The sequence below is a fragment of the Corythoichthys intestinalis genome, chromosome 12, assembly GCF_030265065.1.
Source record: "Corythoichthys intestinalis isolate RoL2023-P3 chromosome 12, ASM3026506v1, whole genome shotgun sequence".
In the NCBI taxonomy this organism is placed as follows: domain Eukaryota; kingdom Metazoa; phylum Chordata; class Actinopteri; order Syngnathiformes; family Syngnathidae; genus Corythoichthys; species Corythoichthys intestinalis.
The window spans coordinates 1,029,742-1,052,276 of record NC_080406.1 but is presented as its reverse complement, the minus strand read 5'-3'; the positions used below and the strand labels follow the sequence as shown (position 1 = coordinate 1,052,276).

At 40.2% G+C, this 22,535-nt stretch overlaps 1 protein-coding gene across 3 annotated transcripts in view; it reads left to right on the top strand.

Annotated features, from left to right (window-relative positions):
- Positions 1 to 326: 326 nt before the first annotated feature.
- sytl5 (synaptotagmin-like 5) overlaps positions 327 to 22,535 on the top strand; it is a 41,712-nt gene continuing 19,503 nt past the window's right edge. Inside the window, exons 1-6 of one of the 3 annotated variants that reach the window (XM_057851614.1) lie at positions 327 to 1,635; positions 19,440 to 19,658; positions 20,186 to 20,401; positions 22,039 to 22,151; positions 22,219 to 22,306; positions 22,374 to 22,496. In XM_057851614.1, coding sequence (XP_057707597.1) covers positions 19,543 to 19,658; positions 20,186 to 20,401; positions 22,039 to 22,151; positions 22,219 to 22,306; positions 22,374 to 22,496 — 656 coding nt within the window. In that variant the 5' untranslated portion in view covers positions 327 to 1,635; positions 19,440 to 19,542. The remainder of the gene's footprint in view (positions 1,636 to 19,439; positions 19,659 to 20,185; positions 20,402 to 22,038; positions 22,152 to 22,218; positions 22,307 to 22,373; positions 22,497 to 22,535) is intronic. The other 2 variants (XM_057851613.1, XM_057851612.1) reach the window with 2 other exon arrangements.

Here is a 22,535-nt window from a genome sequence, read left to right as displayed (position 1 = left end):
CTATAATGGTCTCTTGTCCCTGGGCCCCTGCAAGTCTGTTGAGACCTGTATTAGAAAGCTTAAAATCTCAATTTTCTGGGCAAAGAAAATTTTACAACAGGAGGGCATTTGTTTGAAAGTTAAAAAAAAAAATGCGTGTGAATATATATATTTTTTAAACTAAATATTAGACATCAATCAATGCTTCTCAGCTAAAAATGAAAGACATTTCGGGGGAAAAAAAAAAAAAGAGGCCTTCAAAGAAAAGAACACTGTCCCCACGGTCAAACATGGCAGAGGTTCCCTGATGTTTTGGGGTTGCTTTGCTGCCTCTGGGACTGGACTGCTTGACCGTGTGCATGGCATTATGAAGTATGAAGACGACCAACAAAATTTGCAGCATAATGTAGAAAGCTGGGTCTCCCTCAGAGGTCTTCCAGCAGGACAATGACTCAAAACACACTTCAAAAATGGTTTGAGAGAAAGCACTGGAGACTTCTAAAGTGGCCAGCAATGGGTCCAGACCTGAATCCCATAGAACATTTGTGGAGACATCTGAAAATGGGATCCTTCCTCTCAGAGACCTGGCGCAGTTGGCCAAAGAAGAATGGTCTAAAATTCCAGCAGAGCATTGTAAGAAACACATTGATGGATACCAGAAGCGGTTGTTCGCATTTTTTTTATCTAAAGGTTGTGCTACCGAGTATTAGACTGAGGGTGCCAATACTTTTGTCTGGCCCATTTTTGTAGTTTTGTGTAAAATGATAATGATTTTTTTTTTTTTTTTTTTTTTCCTATGCAAGCAAAATGAATGAAGATATTACTACCAAGGCATTTGTAATTGCAATCATTTTCTGGAAGAAATGAGCATTATCTGAAAGAATTGCAGGGGTGCCAATACTTTTGGCCAGCAGTGTACATATAACTTCTCAGTGGTAAATATGATCAGGTTTCTTCATTATGTTTTTTGTCAAGTCAAAGTAAGACATGAACAAAAATCTGCTTTTACTTTGGAAAACAACTAGTGATTCACGTTTTTGCCAATTTTTGGACATCTTACTATCTAAATTAGCTTCTTAATAAGGCTGCAACAACAAAAAAGTCAACTAATAAATTAGTTGCCAACGAATTTGATCATCGACACAGTTTTAGACTTCAGTTAAATCAGGAAGCTGTAATAAAATATTATTTTTGAAGGAGAGAGATGTCCATTTTGGCTTCACTGTTACTTACAACATGCCTAAAAGAACTTCAAGGTAATTGAAAAAAAGTGACATTTATCCGATTGATCGTTTAAGTAATTGTCCGATTAATCGATTATGAGAATAATCGTTAGTTGCAGCCCTCGTTGTGTACCTTTTTGTTACTTGGAGCGTTTTGACAGTACGTCACACTTATAGTTTTTATTATAATTGCGTGTGCGTGTATGTGTGTTTTTGCACGCACACCACGCCCCCTCACGCAAGTACGCACGCCACTCCCCCCTCATCAAGAAACACCCTGGCAGCGTCCGTGTGTACGTACTTGGAGCACCGCTCGGCACGCCGAGAAGGAAACCCCCGCACGGTCACCGACACCGGGACGAGTCGGACCGAGTCCCCGGCCTTCGGAGCACCCCGCCGGCTTTCCTCGCCGCTCCGACGCCGTCGCTCCCAGGTAAGATGGGTCAAACCGAGACGTGCTGTTGTTTCGTCTGTGACATATGGCAGCTGGTGTTTACCTTCACCGTGGGTTAAAAGAAAGGTAGGATGGTGGGTGGGCGGGGAAAGATCACGACCGCATAGCCTCCGTCACACACCGGTGGGACTGTGGAAAGTTGGGCGCCTTCCGCACAGGTGCAATGCAGCAAAGAGCCCATTTTCCCGTCACGGCCGCTCGTAGTTGCCGTCGCCGCCGCTGTTGCTGCTGCACTGTCAACTCTTTTTAGCTTCTAAATGCATTCGTTTCAGCGTCTCGCGTCAGAATCGGTCATCGTGTTTTTGACGATAATTGCAGTGATGCTCGAAGCTATGGAAGTAGATCCATGCCGCTGGAGTTTCTGATCCCTTACTGGAAGTAAATCTGTGCCGAGTTCGAATTAGAATTTCTTGTATGGATTTTTTCCCCCAGCATTGAAATTCTAACAATGAATATTTAAGTGACCCCTATAAGTAGTGCCATTGACAGTGATAGGAATCCAAATCATTTCAAATCTGAGGACTGCTAATCTTTCATTGCCATTGACAGTTCTAGATGTCCAATTTATTTTGATTGAAAGAGGCGAAAGAAAAAAATGTCCATAGTATGGAACCCCATTCATCCCCACTACTTTAAAAATGCATTTTTTTCCCCAATAAGGCAAAAAAGTCAATTTCTCCCAGTTTTATTAGGGCCCGAGCACCAAGTGTGCGAGAGCCCTATTGTCATGCAAAGTATTTTGAATTTTATTTTTCATGGAAAGTGGCCAATCCTTAACATGCTCGAAAACTCACCAAAATTTGCACATTCATGTGGCTTGGCGTAAATTTCAATAATTTTGTGACCTTTGCAAAAAAAAAAAAAACTTGGCTCGGTGGCACCCCTTTGTAAATTTCAAAAAGCCCTCTATTTTTAGGTTTTTCCAATTAGGGATTTGGTGAGTCGATACCTTGTGCAAACCTGCTCCAAAAAGTATATTGCGCGTATATCGGGTATTTTAAGATTGAATGTAAAAAATGTGCAATTTTAGTTGAAATACATTGTGCACTTTTGAGACCTTGGCGCCTAGGGAGTAAGTTGGATCCTTCTCAAAAGTGGTGAGACTGTTTATGAGACATATATCTTGTTATCAAAAAGGTGAGTTTTCAATCACGGGCCTGACCTGACAAGTGCCAAAGTGAGCCATTTTTTTTTTGGCAACACGCCAAATTCAGTAAATGACTAATAATTCCCTGATACAAGGTTCATTCTTTTTCATATCTGGCTTGAGAGGAATCCCAGCCTCAACACGACTGCATTGAACTATTATCCATTAGGTCTGGCGCTCCCTGCTGGGAACATGAATTGCCCTTTTTTTTTTTTTTTTTTTTAATGAGACAGGCTGCTGCTCCTCCAAGATAATTTCAGTTCCAAAATAATTTGACCTCAAACCTGCATCAGGGGAGCCTAAAGACATTTGTTCAGGTGCCTAATGAAAAATATTGTTTTTGTTGAAGCAGAAATGTGCAAACGGCAAAGTGAAAATGATCGTCACTATTTTGACTCGCCACAAATTTTGAACAGACAACTTGGCAGACATACAACATATTTGTGCCAAACTTCCCCCTGTAATGGTCATTTGTGTTAACCCCACAGCACCAACTTGTGGCAACAGTAAGTCACTCATTTTACTTATACATGTACAGATCTTTTCAGGTTGGCCAATGTAGTTACAAGACCTTTTGTAATACTACATTTGAAGGTATGTCCACACGTGTCTGTCTGTTGCCGTGACGACCCTTTGTTTACCATAAAAAGAAAGTAGATTTTTTTCAGGGACTTAGGCAGCTTATAGAGCCACAAAATTTGCAACACGTGGTCGAATTGGCCCAATTAGAAGATTGATTTTGGTTTTAAATAAAGGCATGGCTGCACACCTCGGTAGCGCCTCCTTTTTTGTAGGACCCTCTTCAATAGGGTTTTCTTTTTCTCCTAGGTGTGTGAATGTATTATTTCTAACCCCCCTAAAAGATGGGAGTTTCGAGCATGTTAAGTCCTCATGATGAGAGTGTGACGATCTACCACCACCCTGACCTGTCTGAGTTGCGTCAAATTGCTAGGGCCCGTTCATTTCTGCTTGCAGGCCTAGTTTATTTTCCCTGACTAGTGGCCATTTTCATTACTTGTTTGTGCCGATATAAGCCCATTCCCACCACCCAAAAAAATCCAACTAAAAATGACATCATACCTTTTTATAAAAGCACAAATTAGATTCCCCTGGAGTGCAGAAAAATCAAGATGTGCAATAACCTGCAAGTATTGTCAAAGGTTTGAGTGCATAAAAGTGGAAGTGGTCTTTTTTTTCTCCACTGGTGGAAACTGGCAGAAATGAGCTTCTTGTCTTGTTAAAAAAAATAAATAAAAGTTTGCATACTTTTAATGTTTTTTTGTGGCAGGAATGAGCTATTATACCTGGGGAAACCCATTTACACGATAATCAAATTCAATGTACTTGACGATCAAACAAGGGATGAATCATTGGGGTGGTTGACGACAGAGGGGGGAGACACGCACCGTGTCTGCAGGAGGCTCGGGGCTGCATACCAAGTGATCGGGGAGGCACCGGTGCTAGCGTGGGAGGCAGGGAAAGCCCGCACTGATCCACACAATCACTGCAGCGGCAGCATCACCATCAGCACGAAGCCATGATACACTATAGCCAAAAGTCAGAAAAGCAGGGAGTCCCCAGGCTTTTATTGCCGCCTGACTCCATCATTATGCAGCATTCCATCAGCATCAAACCTGGCAGGATTGCTCTCGGGGTGTGCGGCTTCTATTTTTGATGATGTACGACGCGTTCAGCCTCAGCATCTTATTAGAGAGCGGCCGACGCCGTAATGAGGGAAGCCATTCCACGCTGCTGGCTGGCAGGCACCCAAGCAAAGGCATGCATTTGGAATGGCTTCAAAATCATGTCTGATGAAGAGATTTTTTAAAAGTGTAAACCTGCTCGCTTTGTAGTGGTATGAAAAAGTATGTGAACCTTTTGGAATTTCTCACATTTCTGCATAAAATCAAATGTGATCAGATCTTTGTCAAACTCACACACACATGTAAAAACAGTCTTCTTTAACTAGAACCACCCATTTATAGGTTTTCATATTTTCATGAGGATAGCATGCGAACAATGACAGAAGGGGGAAAAATAAGTCAAGTTAACCCTCGGCCTAAGGACACTTAAAGAGCAATTGAAACCAATTTTTACCCAAAAATTTGAATATGAATTAATTGGCAGCTACTGTGGTATGAAAAAGTATGTGAACCTTTTGGAATTTTGCACATTTCTGCATAACATCACCATCAAATGTGATCTGATCTATGTCAAAATCACACGGATGTAAAAAATACTGTCTGCTTTAACTAAAACCACCCAAACATTTAGAGGTTTTCATATTTAAATGAGGATGGCATGCAAACAGTGACAGAAGGGTGGAAAAATAAGTGAACCCCCTGCCTAGACTTGAAGAGCAATTGGACAAACTAAGTCAGGTGTGTGCCCAATCACTGATGAGTGGTTTAAAGCTGCCCTGCCCACTATAAAACACATACCTGGTAAGAATTGTCTTGATGAGAAGCATTGTCTGATGTGCATCATGGCCTTGTCAAAAGAGCTGTCTGAAGAACTGCGATCAAGGATCATTAATTTGTACTAAGCTGGGAAAGGATACAAAACCATCTCGAAAAGTCTGGATGTTCATCAATCGACAGTCAGAGAAATTGTCTACAAATGGAGAGAGTTTGGCACTGTTGCTTCTCTCCCAAGGAGTGGCCCTCCATCCAAGATGATGCCAAGAGTTCAGCGCAGAATACTCAGGGAGGTAAAAAAGAACCTTGCAATGCCTGCTGAAAACTTACAGAAGTCAGTGGCGCAGTCCAATATCTCACCTTTATATATATAAACTATGGCCAAGAATGGTGTTCATGGGATGACTCCACAGAGGAAGCCACTGCTGTCTAAAAAAACATTGTTGCTTGTTTAATGTTCACAAAAAGGCACTTGGACACTCCACAGAAGTTTTGGCAAAATATTTTGTGGACTGATGAAACAAAAGTTGAATTATTTGGGAGTAACACACAACTTCATGTGTGGAGGCAAATGGAACGGCTCACCAACATCAACACCTCCTCCCCAGCATGAAGCATAGTGGAGGGAGCATCATGGTTTGGGGCTGTTTTGCTACCTCCGGGCCTGGACAACTTGGAATCATTAATGGAAGAATGAATTCAAAAGTTTTGCAGGAAAACCCGAGGCCGTTTGTCCGACAGTTGAAGCTAAAAAGAGGATGGGTGCTGCAGCGAGACGATGATCCAAAACACAGAAATAAATCCACTTCAGAATGGTTTCAGAAGAACAAAATAAACGTTCTGGAGTGGCCAAGTCAAAGTCCAGACTTAAATCCCATTGTGGCATGAACTAAAGACAGCGATTCATGCCAGATATCTCAGGAATCTCACTGAACTACTGCAGTTTTGTAGAGAAGATTAGTCCTGATTGATGTGCCAGACTGATCTGCAGCGACGGGAAGCATCTGGTTAAAGTTATTGCTGCCAAATATTAAAATATTAAATGTGATAGTTCACCTACTCCCCCCCCCCATCTGTCATCGTTTGCATACTATCCTCATTAAAATATGAAAACCTATAAATGAGTGGTTTTAGTTAAAGCAGAGTTTTTTCATCTGTGTGATTTTGACAAAAATCAGATCACATTTGATGCTGATTTTATGCAGAAATTTGATAAATTCCAAAAGGTTCAGATGCTTTTTCATACCACTGTATACTGTATTAACCCTCAATATGACACTCATTGGCTGCTATTAATGGCACTTTGAGAACCCTTTTGGGTTTTGTAAAGGGTTATAGAAATAATTTAAAAAACCACGACCTAATTATTAACTATTAATTCACCAGTTCGGACCAAAAAGTACCAACTCTTGACCAAAACTAACCGTTTTGGATAGGGATGTCCCGATCCCATCGTGTAATCAGAAATTGGGCAGAATGGCCATTTTTCAGTGAATCAGAGTCTGGTGAAAAGGGTCTGGTTTTTAGTCAAAAAAATAAATAAATATATTTGTTTTTCTGCTTCATACTCATACAGCGCCACAGCCTCTCACTTCCTTCTTGCTAAGCAGTGCGGCCAAACTGTCCAGCTTGTGTTTGGTACTTAAAGTTAACAATGATTGACAGTTTTGTTGCTTTGATCTTGCCAGAGAAGCTTGAAAGCTCTTCGATCGAAGACACAAATGTGTCAATCATCGTTAAAATTGCGGCCCAGTCATAAGTGTGCTGTGACAACTCATTGTGTAAAGCGAGAGCCTGTTCTCAGCAGCGTGAGAGGATTTGAGTGGACTCACTCAATGAAACATTTCATAGAGACAAGCATTTTTCTACGTTACTCTTTTTTTTATTTTTTTAATTCACATTATGAAAGTGGCACGATGGGACGGTAACATATTTGGAACTTTTTTTAACTTTTTTTTTTTTTTTTTGGTATCGGATCGGGACTCCGTATCGGCAGACTCTCACAACCAGGTGACTCGGAATCTGGTGCAAAAATATGTGAGCTGAACATCCCTATTTTTGAACCAAATATTAACCAGTTGCAAATTCCTGACCATTAATTCACCAATTTGGACCAAAAACTCAGGACTCTTGACCGGAACTAACCATTTTGCACAGAATTTTAACATAAACAAAAACGAGACACATTTGGACCAAAATTATGCCAGTTATGATCCAAGTATGAACTGTTTTGGCCCACACATTTACAATCTATTGCCAAAAATTGGCCATTTTTAACCAAAAAAAATGACCACTTTTGGTCAAAAAAAACGTTACTCTAAAAATCAGTTGTTTTACATTGACCGCACAGTAACATCAGCATATTATATTCATTGCCAGCCATCCCTGTTTATAGTCAAACACGGCCATTCATGTTGATGCTTTTTTTAGTGTCACATTCACCTATTCTAATATTAGACTCTAAATCCTCAGACAAGTAGCTTTTCTCTGAGTCTCCTTGGATGAATGGCGCCATGAATTGAATGCAGACAGTGCCTTAATGTAGCAATTAGATGGACGATGGTTCGCCAAGGTCAACGTAATGCCATCTGCATGAAAAGCCTCCGCCTCGCGGTTGCCATGACGATGATCCATTTCAACTATCGGTAAAGGATCGCGTTTCGGCGACGTCAGAGACATGTCCGATCTGTTAAAACTAGGAGACGCCGGCCGCCATTATTCAATCTGTAATATATAATGATAAAAACAAGAAATGGTATCTATCCCATGGGTCACTTCCTGCACTTTTCAGGTCACTTCCTTGTTAACTCCTTAGCTGCCATTGCTGACGGTAGAAGTCCAATCCATTCTGGCCTGGAGAGTAGTTTTGGTCATTTCCTTTTGATTTTAAGGCAATTCTGGATCACTTCCTGTTGATTTTGGGTCACTGTCATTCGGTTTTGGGGGCAATTACGAGTTGATTTCTGTTCATTTTTGGTCACTTCTTGTACATTTTCCTGTTGATGTGAGGGAACTTTGGGGTCACCTTCTGTTTGTTGGTCACTTCCTGCTGGTTTTGGGGAACTTACAGGTCATTTTCTGATGACTTTGTGGCCTTTCCCCATTTTCATTTTCTACAATTTTTTAGGTCCCTTTTATTTTGGAGAGACTCGCAGAACCAGGTCCGACTAGAAAATGAATAGGAGTCAATGGAAACTAGTTTATAGGCGTTTTTTGTGGACCTCACTTGGACCTGCCAAAAATATCCATTGACTGTCATTAAATCCCTTTAAATGCCCCATCAAAGACTTCATAATGTATTGACGGGGTACGGGGCCGATTAATAGGGGGCATGCATTTTTGGCGTGGCCGTCAAAGCTGACCGAGTGGAATCAGAGCTTTTTCTGTTGAAAATTCTTGTGAATTAAATCCCTGAATTCTTTATAGTTATGGGCGTGCAACGGGCAGTTAACATTTATTTTTTGTAAATATTGCGATGATGCCTATGCCGTAGCGTTAATTTCACCCACTGATTTTTTTTTTTTTTTTTTCCCCACAAAGTTTCAAAATGCATGAACGGTAAAAGAAATATAATACTGTGCTGACCAAAAGTATTGGCACCCTTGCAATTCTGTCAGATAATGCTCAATTTCTCCCAGAAAATGATTACAATTACAAATGCTTCATTTATTTTGCTTGCAATGAAAAAACACAAAAGAGAATGGGGGGAAAAAAATTAAACACCATTTTACACAAAACTCTAAAAATGGGCCGGACAAAGGTATTGGCACCTTTTGAAAGATCATGTGATTCTTCCGTAATGTGTGTAATTAACAGCACCTGTTACTTACCTGTGGCACATAACAGGTGGTGGCAATAACTAACACGTGCAGCCAGTTAAAATGGATTAAAGTTGACTCAACCTCTGTCCTGTGCCCTTGTGTGTACCGCATTGAGAAAAGAAAGAAGACCAAATAACTGTCTGAGGACTTGAGGAAGCATGGGCAATCTCAAGGCGACAAGTCCATCTCCAAAGACTTGAATGTTCCTGTGTCTACTGTGCGCGGTGTCATCAATAAGTGTAAAGCCCATGGCACTGTGGCTAACCTCCCTAGATGTGGACGGGAAAGAAAAATTGACGAGATTTCAACAAAAGATTGTGCGGATGGTGGATAAAGAACCTCGACGAACATCCGAACAAAGTCAAGCTGTCCCGCCGTCCAAGGGTACAACAATGTCAACCCGTACTATCCGTCTGTGTCTGAATGAAAAGGGACTCTGTGGTAGGATACCCTGGAAGAGCCCGCTCCTGACCCAGAGACATAAAAAAAGCTAGGCTAGAGTTTGCCAAAACTCAACTGAGAAAGCCAAAAACGTTTTGGAAGAATGTTCTCTGCTCAGATGAGACAAAAGTAGAGCTTTTTGGGAAAAGGCATCAACATAAAGTTTACCGGGAAATAAACGAGGCCTTCAAAGAAAAGAACACTGTCCCCACAGTCAAAAATGGCAGAGGCTCCCTGATGTTTTGGGGTTGCTTGGCTGCCTCTGCTTGACCGTGTGCGTGGCATTATGAAGTCTGCAGATGACCAACAAATTTTGCAGCATAATATAGGGCCAAGTGAGAGAAAGCTGGGTCTCCCTCAGTCTCTCTCGGTCTCGCAGCAGGACAATGACCCAAAACACACTTCAAAAAGCACTCGAAAATAGTTTGAGAGAAAGCACTGGAGACTTCTAAAGTGGCCAGACCTGAATCCCATAGAACACCTGTGGAGAGATCTGAAAAAGGCAGCCTTCAAATCTCAGAGACCTGGAGCGGTTGGCCAAAGAACAATGGTCTAAAATTCCAGCAGAGCATTGGAAGAAACTCACTGATGGATACCGGAAGCGGTTGCTGGCAGTTATTTTGTGCTACCAAATATTAGGCTGAGTTTGCCAATAGTTTTGTCTGTCCCATTTTTGGAGTTTTGTGTAAAAGGATAATGATTGCTTTTTTCCCCCCTCCGTTCTCTTTTGTGTTTTTTCATTGCAAGCAAAATAAATAAAGATATTACTACCAAAGCATTTGTAATTGCTATCATTTTCTGGGAGAAATTGAGCATGATCTGACAGAATTGCAGGGGTGCCAATACTTTTGGCCAGCCTGGTAATTACCTTGTATCTTCGAACAAATCACTCCTGAGACAATCCTTCCTGTTTATATGCGGGACAGCTTTCATACTTTTTCAACCTAAATCCGGAGTTAGATCGCTGCGCGTGTGTGTGTTTGAGAATAACTCCTCTTAATGCTGGATTTAGGCAGGCCCCCTACTTGAAGGCGTGGCGCAGTGTCAGACAGATGTGACCTGTCAATATAATTATGAAGTCTATGGCCCCATATTACCAGACAACGACCCAAAATGCACAGAAAGGGACCTGGAAATGCCTTGAAATCCTCAGAAAATGCCCTAAAATCAACAGAAAGTCACCTGAAATCACCAGGAAGTGACCTGGAAATGCCCCAAAATCGTTAGGAAGTGAATAAAACACAGGAAGTGACCCACACATGCCCTCTAATCAACAGGAAATGATCCAAATTGACAGAAAATGAGCTGAAATTAACGGGAAGTGACATGGAAATGCCCAATAGTCAACAAGAAATGATCCAAATGTACAGGAAGTGACCCAAAACCAGCAGGAAGTGAGACGTAAGTACCTAAAATTAACAAGTAAGTGACCAAAATGAACTCGGTGACAACAAAGAGACATCCTATTCATTTAAACGGGGAGGCCCGGCATCTCACAGTGCCATTGACAGTGCGATTCCTTCTGACCAGTCGAAAGGAACTGAATGATGGCAGCCAAGGATTTGACAAGGAAGATGCCCTAAAAGAATAGGAAGTGATTCAAGGGAGAGCAAAGCAGTTTCTTTCCTTATCATTTGCATATTATAGTTGCGCTGCATTGATTAATTATCACCCATATATCCATCCATAACCTAGAACACTTGAACCTTTTTAAAATCGGCACTTCACTCCACTTATCGTATCTGGAAGCAGTTAGTTTTTGTACACACGAATAAGATGATGACTATTATCCAGCTATCCTATTATTTCTGTGAGGTCACATGACATACAAACCAAACGTCAACGTGCATTTGCAGCCACTCGCTTGAGAGACCCTATGAATTATTCAAGCGCCAGCGCGTCCAAGGATGCAAAACTGGGTTAATAATATCCAAAATGAGCCGCGGGGGGGGGGGAGCGCTAAACATGCACACCGGAAGACGTTCGGCATCCTCCGTTTCAGTGCCGTTGACGGCGACGGACGTCCGATCCGTTTGAAGTGGGAGGGGTTGAAAAAACGAAAGCTTTTGTTGCATTACAAATATCGCAAAAAAAAAAAAAAAAAAAAAAAATATCAGCTTTGCTTAAAAAATAATTAAAAAAAAAAAACATTAAAAATGATAAATCATTTTTAAAAAGTAATACAAATATTCATACATCAACACAAATTGTCTAGACTGAGGAAAAAATTGTCAACATTTTTGTTGCTTTATAAGTTAATAAATGGCTTTTTTGCATTAATTTTTTTTTTTTTTTAATCATTTAGTTTTCCAAGAAAAACTATTTGTAATACTGATGATATAATACAAAATATTGCTGCCTTATTTTTCAGACTATAAGTCGCACCAGCCATAAAATGCCCAACAAAGAGGGGAAAAAAAACATATCTAAGTCGTACTGGAGTATAAGTCACATTTTTTGGGGGTAATTAAAAATATACTAAAATTACTAATATACAGTATAGCATTTTTAAAAATTATTAATGTTATCATAACATTATAAATTACCTAGAAAAAAACTTCAGAAATTACCATTTTACATTAAATAAAACTTTCTGGCATGTCAAATATTTCCCAAAATTTCAGCTTTAGCTTTTGAAGTTTTTTTGTTGTTGTTGTTGTTGAAATTATCAGTATTTTATGTTGTATATTATAATTTGAAATATACTAAAGTTACAGATATATATTGTATTTTTTAAATTATTATAAAAAACATTACAAAGAAAAAAAATCCAGCAGTTTTTTTTGCATTACTTCTTCAGAAATGACTATTTTACACCCCAAAAAACTTTATATGCATTACAAATATTTCTATTAAAATATAAAAGGAACTTTTTCCAAGAAAAATGATTGATTTTTTTTTTGTTCCCCAGAAAAAACTTGAAATACATTCCATTACAAAGCCATTACATTGTTTGTTATTGGTTCATCAACCTATTTAAAGTGAAACTTTTACCTCCCTTGAAATATTGTCATGATTGCATTCAAGTGTTTTTTTTTTTTTTTTTTTTTTTGAGACCGAAACTGTTTCCGAGGTAACAACATCTTGGCGTGGCCTCTCCAACCCCCCCGCACCCCCAGATGGCGGAAGGCAGCCACTAAAGCAATCATCCATTTTCCTTCCTGCACCACTCATTTTGGGAGGAGTGCCATGCACTCATTTCCTCCAGCTCTTGATTAGCAATCAAAATGACACCAACAAGCTATTAACCCATTGGTTGCCATGGACGTCGCTAGATATTCAATCCGTTTGAACTAGAATGAACGAACCTTCATTCGCTGCCACCCCCCTGCCTCAAACGGATTGGACGTCTACAGGCAAAAAAAACTCTTCTGGAGCATCACTTCCACCAACATGGTCATGTTGGTAATGAAGGGAATAGTATCTTTTCTCGTGTTTACCGTTCGACTGTTTGTATTACTCTGACACACTTAATATAATCAATCAGGAAATAGTATCTTTTCTCGTATTCACTGTTTGACTGTTTGTTTTACGCTAACACACCCAGTATAAAATAAATAGCACTAATACCATAGTTTAAGAAAAACAAGCAGAATAAAAGATACATGACGCCTTCTTATCACGGAAGCCCAACGTGTGCGTCATGCAGCTGACTGAGCAAGACTGACGTCGACTACCAGTTGATAGGCAAGACATCTACAAGCCCACGTCTCCATGTCAGTTCTTCCGGACAGTCCAGAACATATGGCGGGACGTCCTGTCCCAACACAAGGAACACCAGAGAACGCCCGATATCCAACTGATAAGACTCCAAGAGCCCCTTTGACGCTGAGGCGGGCAAAATCTCCGTCTGCGGTTGCCCCAGTAACGGTGACTCAGCAACTGTGACGCACAAACTAAACGCACAAACTGTGATAGAAGATTATCCTAAACACACTCTTCTGGTGATGGGGCGGCATAGGGTCGATTGCCAACGGGCTTACACTCAGAAGGGATTCACACGACTACTGAGTTCTAGATCAAACAGCTGATTTGTGTACACGCTACCCCTCCCAATCACTTAGCTATAGACTCCCCCACCCCCCTCCCCTTCTTTCCCTGGTCAACAGGCCCCCCACATGGTGTCAACCGGAATTGCATTTAGCTGACGATAGCGCCAACATATTAATAATTATGTATGTATTTCTTTCTTCTCTTGTGTTTCTTTTCTTTTTTTCTGTTCCCTCATAACCCCTTCCTGTTCTCTGCTTTGTTAGAATAAACAAAGTATGTTGAATGATCACAATGGGATGGAAACATTAAAACTGTTCAGACCAACCGGACACTTAGACTTCCATATTCCGTGTCAAACTGCTGAACAGGACAGGTTAAAAAAAAAAAAAAAAAGTAAACACACCCTTCTTCCTGCCCTTGGCCCGCCCCGCGAGAGCTAAGCATTGTCAATTTTTTCTCGGGAACCATTTGTGATGTGGTGACCTTGGAGTCTGTTTCTGTTTCGCCTTGCCGTTTGATCGCTGTCGACTTAGAATAAATTGTCAACTTGTCTTTCGAAGACTTTTTTCCAGCTTTCAAAATGGAGTCAGTACAAGGGGTTAAGACTAAAGTGAATCCGTGGAATTTGGCCTTTTAGCTGGGTTGTCGGGATCCCGCCGGCCCTGGCTCGTTGGATCTGCGCCAGCTCGGGTCCGGATGGCGGGATTCTATCCCTCTGGCTAAAGGGTCAGATTCCTTCAGTAGGGACTATATTCCCATCAAGGTTGATGCATTGAAATTACAATGAAGTCCCTACTAGCTTTACTTACTGGCTGTCTTTGACGCCCAATTCACTCGAAGCGGGGGAGTGGCAGGGAATGGTTGCCACCCTCCCGCTTCAAATGGATTGGACGTCTACTGTCATTTCAATTGACGGGAGTAGCATGAAAAGAGCTTTCATGGCCTCGAGGCGGCCATGTTGGTTGGGGCAACATTCCCGTCAATGTATAGACAAGTTTCCGCAATACTTCCGCTTTGCTTCCTTATGTCTGCTCGCAGCTTCCGTTTTAGAATGTCTCCAAAACAACAGTGGAGCTGGAGTAACATCACTCATCAAAATCCCTTAAAATAACAATTTTGAAATACCGCATCCAACTGCCATCATCACGACAGGGGAGGACAACATGTTCATGAAGGCAGATGCAGAACCAAGCTTGACCCACCACAAAGACCGGGTGTTTTTGTAACCGTGTTGCCGCTCTGTTATGGAAGGTATGTTCTTCCTATCCCTGCTTGTTCATGTGTCCGGTGCTCAAAAAATACTAAAGCTAAAATCTTGCGCATGAAACGACTTGTTGCCTTTGATATTGTTATTACGATGACGATCGTTAATATTATTTACTACTACTGTATCTGCTGCTAGCCTGTTGCTAATCAGTACTTGTAGCATGGCACAATTATTTCAACTTATTAAGTGTTACAAGTTTTATGTCCGTTTGTTTACAGGTGGAAAACGCTGTTAGGCAAGAGAAGATAAGTTGATGTGCCTCACAACAACACTTACTGTACGTTGATGGACATATGCCGGGACTACGTGCATTCTACCCCGGCGGCGGCCGAGAGGCTGGGGCTGGAGACGCTGGCTTGTCTTGCGGCGGACCACCAGCTGGATCCCGAGATCCAACTACGAGCTTTCGAACTGCAGCAACTTTAAGATACGCTATGAAAGAGATAGTACCTTTTCTCGTAGGCACCGTCTAACTGTTTGCATTATTCTAACATCCTCGATACAATAAAAAAGAACATAGTTTAATATTATAATATGTTATAATATACAGCGCAGTCATCAGTACATTCCATATCAGCCCTTGCCTGAAAAGCAAAGGAAAAGTCGCCGTCATCATCTCTTCGGTGGGGCCAAGACACCCGGCCTACAACACCCGAGAACAAGAAGAACTAAGTTTGATAGTCTCTCAGATGTCAAGGCAGGCCCAACCTCCTACCTCAGTTGAACTAAGCAGCCCAAACTACGATAGAACATTATCCTAAACACACCCTTCCTCTGCCCCGCCCCACGAGAGCCTTCAAAAGACTGAATGTTTAACTAATCGTGGTCATTTTTCTCGGGAACCTTTTGTTGACGGTTGATAGGGTGACATTGCTTCCCCATCTGAGTCTGTTTCGCTTTGCTGTTTGATCTCTGTCGACCTGAATAAATTGTCAACTTGTTTTCGGTGAGCCTTCTTTCAACCTTTCAAAATGGAGTCAGTACAAAGAGTTTAGACCAAGGGTGGGATAGTTCGTATTTTCACCTCATTTTGGTCACTCAAGTGCCCGGTTTATCAATCTACACCTTCCGTCAAGACAGGCTGACAGATTGTTATAATTCTGTCCACGAATGATCAACGAAGTTCTAGGAACAATCATACAAGCTCATCTACGTCTCATCTACGTCGCGCTGAATCCATTTTTGGAGATTCCGTGGGTTCTTCTGCTTTGATTTTGCAGTTTTAACTTCGTCAACACACTGCTTACTTCAACCGCATCTCATGTTGTTCTTTCTAAACCGGAAGTACGGCGCAGAAATTTCCCAATATGGCACCGCCCATGTTTCACTTAGGAAACTTGTCTATTGGCTTTAGAATGAAGTCATAATACTCAGTCAGCCATTGATGGCGCTAAACATCCAATCCGTTTTAAGTGGTGATCAGTGATACTCATTTGATGTATAGCATTGTCACAATTTAACAACAATTAAAAAAAATATATTTTTTTTAAAAAAGGCCTTTGAACGGTAGCGGAACGTTTTGACGTCTTCCGTTGATGACTTTTGACAGACTTGGATTTAGCTAGCAGCGGAGCATTATTGAGTTTCTCTCCATGCGTTTTTCACGCTTTCAACACTTGGACTCTCTCTTTTTCTCGCTCTGCCATGTGCATGCGTACGTATGCTTATTGGTCACCGCTTCCGGCGTGAATTATTTAGGAAGGAAATGTCGTGCGTCAGATCAACAGCTCCAATACGTGCAATGCGTAATCTCTTCTCGCATTAACACCTGATTAACACTCAAAAGTGTCAATCAAATGAAATCACCGGATTAAAAATACATAGGTTTTTCTTTCCATTTCATTTTTTGAATACAACTAAATAAGCAGATATATAAAAAGTGATATATGTAAATAAACAATCATACCAGTGAAGAAATATAAATGCAGTATACATACAGTATACAGGGGTTGGACAAAATAATGGAAACTCCTTAAAAAAAACGAATATAATATGGTGTAGGTCCACCTTTTGCAGCAATTACAGCCTCAATTCTCCGAGGTATTGATTTACACAACTTGTGATTTGTTTCCAAAGTCATTTTCAATGATAATACACTCCAAATCTTTTCGAGACAATGGCGGTGGAAATCGACGTCTTAGCCGAATCTCTAAAAATGACCATAAATGCTCAGTAATGTTGAGGTCTGCCAGCCATGCGAGATGCTCAACTTACATTAGAATGTTCCTCATGCCATTCTTTAGCAAATGCAGGGGTATGAAAAAGTATCTGAACCTTTTGGAATTTCTCACATTTCTGCATAAAACCACCGTGAAATGTGATCTGATCTTTGTCAAAATCACACAGATAAAAAAAAAAGTGCTTTAACTAAAACCACCCAAACATTTATAGCTTTTCATATTTTAGTGAGGATAGTATGCAAACAATAACAGAAGGGGGGGGGTGAGTAAGTAAGTGAACCATCACATTTATTATTTTGTTGCCCCCCCCCCCCTTTGGCAGCAATAACTTGAACCAGAAGCTTCCTGTAGCTGCAGATCAGGCTGGTACAAAGATAAAGACTAATCTTCTCTACAAAACTGCTGTAGTCCAGTCAGATTCCTGGGATATCTGGCATGAATCGCTGTCTTTAGGTCATGCCACGGCATCTCAATAGGGTTCAAGTCTGGACTTTGATTTGGACACTCCAGAACGTGTATTTCGTTCTTCTGAAGTTGATTTACTTCTGTGTTTTGGATCATTGTCTTGTTGCAGCAACCATCCTCTTTTAAGCTTCAACTGTCTGACAGATGGGCTCGGGTTTTCCTGCAAAACATCCTGATAAACCTTTGAATTCATTCTTCCATTAATGATTGTAAGTTGTCCAGGCCCATAGGCTGCAAAACAGCCCCAAATCGTGATGTTCCCTCCACCATGCTTCATGGTGGGGATAAGGTGTTGATGTTGGTAAGCCGTTCCATTTTCTTCTCCGTGTGTTACTCCCAAACAATTGAACTTTGGTTTCATCGGTCCACAAAATATTTTGCCAAAGACTTCTGTGGATTGTCCAAGTGCCTTTTTGCGAACATTAAACGAGCAACAATGTTTTTTAGACATCAGTGGTTTAGAGTCATCCCACGAACACCATACTTGGCCATAGTTTTACATATAGTTGATGTGTGCACAGAGATACTGGACTGTGCCAATAATTTCTGTAAGTCTTTAAGAGACATTCTACGGTTCTTTTTTACCTCTCTGAGTATTCCACACTAAACTCCTGGCGTCATCTTTGGTGGACGGCCACTGCTTGGGAGAGAAGCAACAGTGCCAAACTCTCTCCATTTGGAGACAACTTCTCTGACTGTCGATTGATGAACATCCAGACTTTTCGAGATGGTTTTGTATCCTTTCCCAGCTTTATACAAATCAACAATCCTTGATCACAACTCTTATGACCAAGCCATGATGCACATCAGACAATGCTTCTCATCAAGACAATTCTTACCAGGTGTGTGTTTTATAGTGGGCAGGGCGGCTTTTAACCACTCATCAGTGATTGGGCACGCACCTGACTTCAATTGTTTGGTAAAAATGGCTTTCAATTGCTTTTTAAGTCTCTTTAGTCCAGTGGTTTTTAACTGGGGTCGATCAAACCAGGGGTTTGGTGAGTAAGCCTCAGGGGTTCGGTGAAGGTTAAGAAACGCAGAGCCCTATTTTGGATCGAGGCAAAGTGGCGTTGTAGAGCAGGTTTTAGACTGGTTTCCCCTCAATTTACAGCCTTTATTCCATCTCTTTCAACTTCTAGCCCTCTAGCTAATGGAAGGAGAAATTAGTTTGCTCAGTGGAAAGTTGACTGGAACTTGGTATGAAGACGTATAACAGACTTACAGGCAGCGTTAACTGTGTGGATAATTTGCATCATTTTACGTCATGAAAATAGTATGTCAAAGTGAGAATGTAGACATGAAAACTAAAACGGGAACACTGTGAAATAAAATGAGTTTCATTTCATTACCGATCTGAAAATCTAGAGCAAAATTATTTGTAGTAAAGTTGAAATCTGGAAGAAAATTGAACCGGAATTCTCTGAGATGTTAGCTTGCTAGGTTTTGAATATGTTAAAAAAATGGCTTTATTATGAAGGGTTCGGTGAATGCACCTGTCAAACTCGTGGGGTTTGGTACCTTTAGCAAGGTTAAGAACCACTGCCTTAGGTTCACTTATTTTTTTTCCCCCTTCTGTCATTGTTTGCATGCTATCCTCATTAAAATATGAAAACCTCTAAATGTTTGGGTGGTTTTAGTTAAAGCAACCACTATTTTTACATCTGTGTGATTTTGACAAGATCACATTTGATGGTGATTTTATGCAGAAATGTGAGAAATTCCCAAAGGTTCAGATACTTTTTCACACCACTGTAGACATACAGTAAAGTTAAACTATAAAAAAAAAAATATCAAGATGGAAAAAATATTCTATATATCATATCAGTGCTGATCATATATGACTAAAAAGAAGCGGTGGCATGCATACAGCATCCGCTTTGAATTCCCTCCCTCTGCGCATGGTGACATCTTGGAAAAGGTGAAGGAGAATCTCCTCATTGATTGCAGTGCAGCTGCAGCTCAATCAAGCGGAAGGAAGGAAGGAAAGCAAAAAGGAGGCTCCTCCACCCCTTTCCGTCTGCCTAATTCTGCACATTTCTCCCCCTCGTACAGGTTTCGCGCCAAAATCTGTGATGGCGACGACTCTGACTGAAACGGGGGCAGAAGTGGGCTGACTCCGGGTCGTGCCCCCGTGTCCAAAGTAGAGGAGGCGGCCATGGGGTCGGCTGACGAACTCAACCTCTCCTTCCTGCTGGAGCACGAGCGAAACAGCATCTTGAAGGTTCTGCAGAAGGACGAGAAGCTGAGGAAACGAGAGGAGAAGAGGATACGGTGAGAGCGGAAGGTCCAACTCATTGGTTGCCGTTGACGGCGATACACGTCCAATCCATTGGAAGCGGGAGGGCCTTAATCCCATATCGATAGGAAATAACCTGTAAATCTTCCGAAGTTTGCCAGTGAGCCAATATCAAGAGTAAGTGACCTAGAAATGCCTCCAAATCAATAAGTGACCCAAAAAATGTCCCAAAATGAACCGGAAGTGAGCCAGAAATGTCCCAAAGTAAATAGGAAGTGAGCCAATATCATCAGAATGCCTTACAATCAACAGGTAGTACCCCCAAAATAAGTGGAAGTGACCCAAAATCAACTTTTTGGGGAGTTAGCCACCAGCATCAAAGGCTTCTTGCACAATTTAACCCTAACCCTAACCCATTAACTAAGATGGACATGGAACATTGATTGGCCGTCAATGGCGGCCACTGAGTCAATAGCAGAAGCTAGTTATGACTTCAATCGAAAATGGTTCCGAGACGGTGAACGGTTTTCCGCGTATATGAGAAAGCGCCTCCGTCCGACAGGAAGTTGAAAAACGAGTTGCTGGAGATCAAACGGGGAGGTTCCCGGCCGCCGCGGGAGTCGACCGAGCGTCAGTGCGGCCGCTGCGTCAAGACGCTGGGCCTCATCTTCGACCGCGGCGAGCCCTGCCTCGAGTGCCGGCTGCGCGTCTGCGCCGAGTGCCGCGTGGCCGCTCCCCAGCGCCGCCAGTGGAGATGCAACGTCTGCGCCAAGATCTCGTAAGCGACCGCCGCTAGCCAGCGAGACCGCATCGTACCGTTTATTCTCACGAGGGTCGCGGGGGTGCTGGAGCCTATCCTGGTTTATTATGGGCACTGTGTTCCTATAGAAATATAAAATATCAGAAAAATGGTTTTAAAAATAATGATCATCATAATAAATGCATTTAAAAAAAAAAGAAATAAATATATAAATCAAATTATACAGAAATTGGAAAAATGACATGTAGGAAAATTTTTGTATATATATGTGTATGTGTACATAGACAAATTTTAAAAATAAACGTAAATAAAAGTACATATTAGAAAAAAAGGTTCTAAAAATTTTAACATTTAATTTTTTTAATCAAAACTAAATCAACATTTCAACAAAAATTGAAAAATGAAACTACATGTACGAAAAATTATTTTTAAATATATGTTTGTAAATGGTTATAAAGGTACACATTGGAAAAACTTTTTTTTAAATAACACAAATTTCTATATATATATATATATAATCATAATAAAAATGAAATGTAAAAATATTCTAAGTTTTTTTAATACGTAAACAAAATTTCAAAATAATTAAAAAAAAAAAAAATATATATATATATATATATATATATATAATATACTGTATATACTACTCAAAATACAGCTAAAGATAAAAATAGATAAAATAATAGATAAAAATTTAAATATAAAAGTACATACTGAATAGATATTGGGAAAATCTTTTAAATAACGCAATTTAAAAAAAAATATATATATATATATATATATATATATAAATCATAAATCAAAATAAAAATTAGAATTTAAGTACATATAAAAAACCTAGAATAAACATAATTTCAAAAGCTTAAATATATATGTGTGTGTGTGTGCACACAGATATAGATAAAAATCTAAATATACATATTTGAAAAACGTTTTTTAAATAATTAAAAATTTAAAAAATATATAAATCAAAATAAAAACTGATTTTAAAAGTACTTTTTTTTTAACTAGAATAAACCATTTCAAAACAATTAAAAATAATGATAAACATAATGAATACCAATACAGCTAGAGATAAAAATAGATAAAAATGTAAATATACATATTGGAAAAATGTTTTTTTTTGAATAACAAATTCAGAAAATTAAATAAAAAAAAATGTAAATCAAACTTTAAAAAATGTAATTTAAAATGACATTTTTGACTAGAATAAACTACATTTCAAAAGAATTAAATTAAAAAATAAAAATAATGAATACTAATACAGCTAAAGATAAAAATAAAAATAGATACAAATGTAAATATACATATTGGAACAAGGTTTTTTTTTAAATAAATTTCAAAAAATTAAAATCTAAATCAAAATAAAAATTGAAATGGAAAATTGCACATAAGAAAAACTTTTATGACAATAACTTAAATAAAACTATATATTTTGATAAAAATAATCAAAATAAAAATGGAAAATAGATATTAGATTTAAAAAAAATTTTTTTTTACATTTATTAAAAAAAAACACACACACACATTTAAGCCCAAAAGGCCAAAAACATAAATAAATGCTGCAATAATACATTATTTACTGTATGACTCATTATACTTATCTGATTATGGATTGATTTTTGGCAAAATCCTCATTTGGCTTGCTCTGGCAGGGAGTTGAAGGTGGTGACGGGCGAGTGGTTCCTGGAGGAGCGATTCAAGCGCTTCGAGCACAAACTCTCCAGCAGCGACGTGGTCAAGCAAACCATCCTGAGCAACCCGCCGGGTGAGTTTGGACGTCCGGAGGCGTCCCGGCCGTCCCGGTCTCTCAACCTTCTTTCCTCCGTCCCAAGCCCCGGAGGAGAAAACGTCCTCGGACAGCTCCACGTCCAAATCCTCCAAGAGTTCCAAACATCAGGCGGACGGACTCAGAAAGAAAGGGTAGGAGATGTTTCTCTCTAAGGAGAGCCAGCGAACGAGTCCAAATGTCTTTCTTTCTTTCTTCCAGGAGGGCCAAGATGGAAAAAACGGGCGCAAGAACCTTGAAGTCGGACAACGGCAAATCCGTTTCGGACTGGGACGCTCGCAGTGTGCGAAGCGTCCGCTCGGCTCAAAGTTCTCATTCAAACGGGTACGTCACCTGAGCCGCTTTCTCTCTTTGACGGAATGG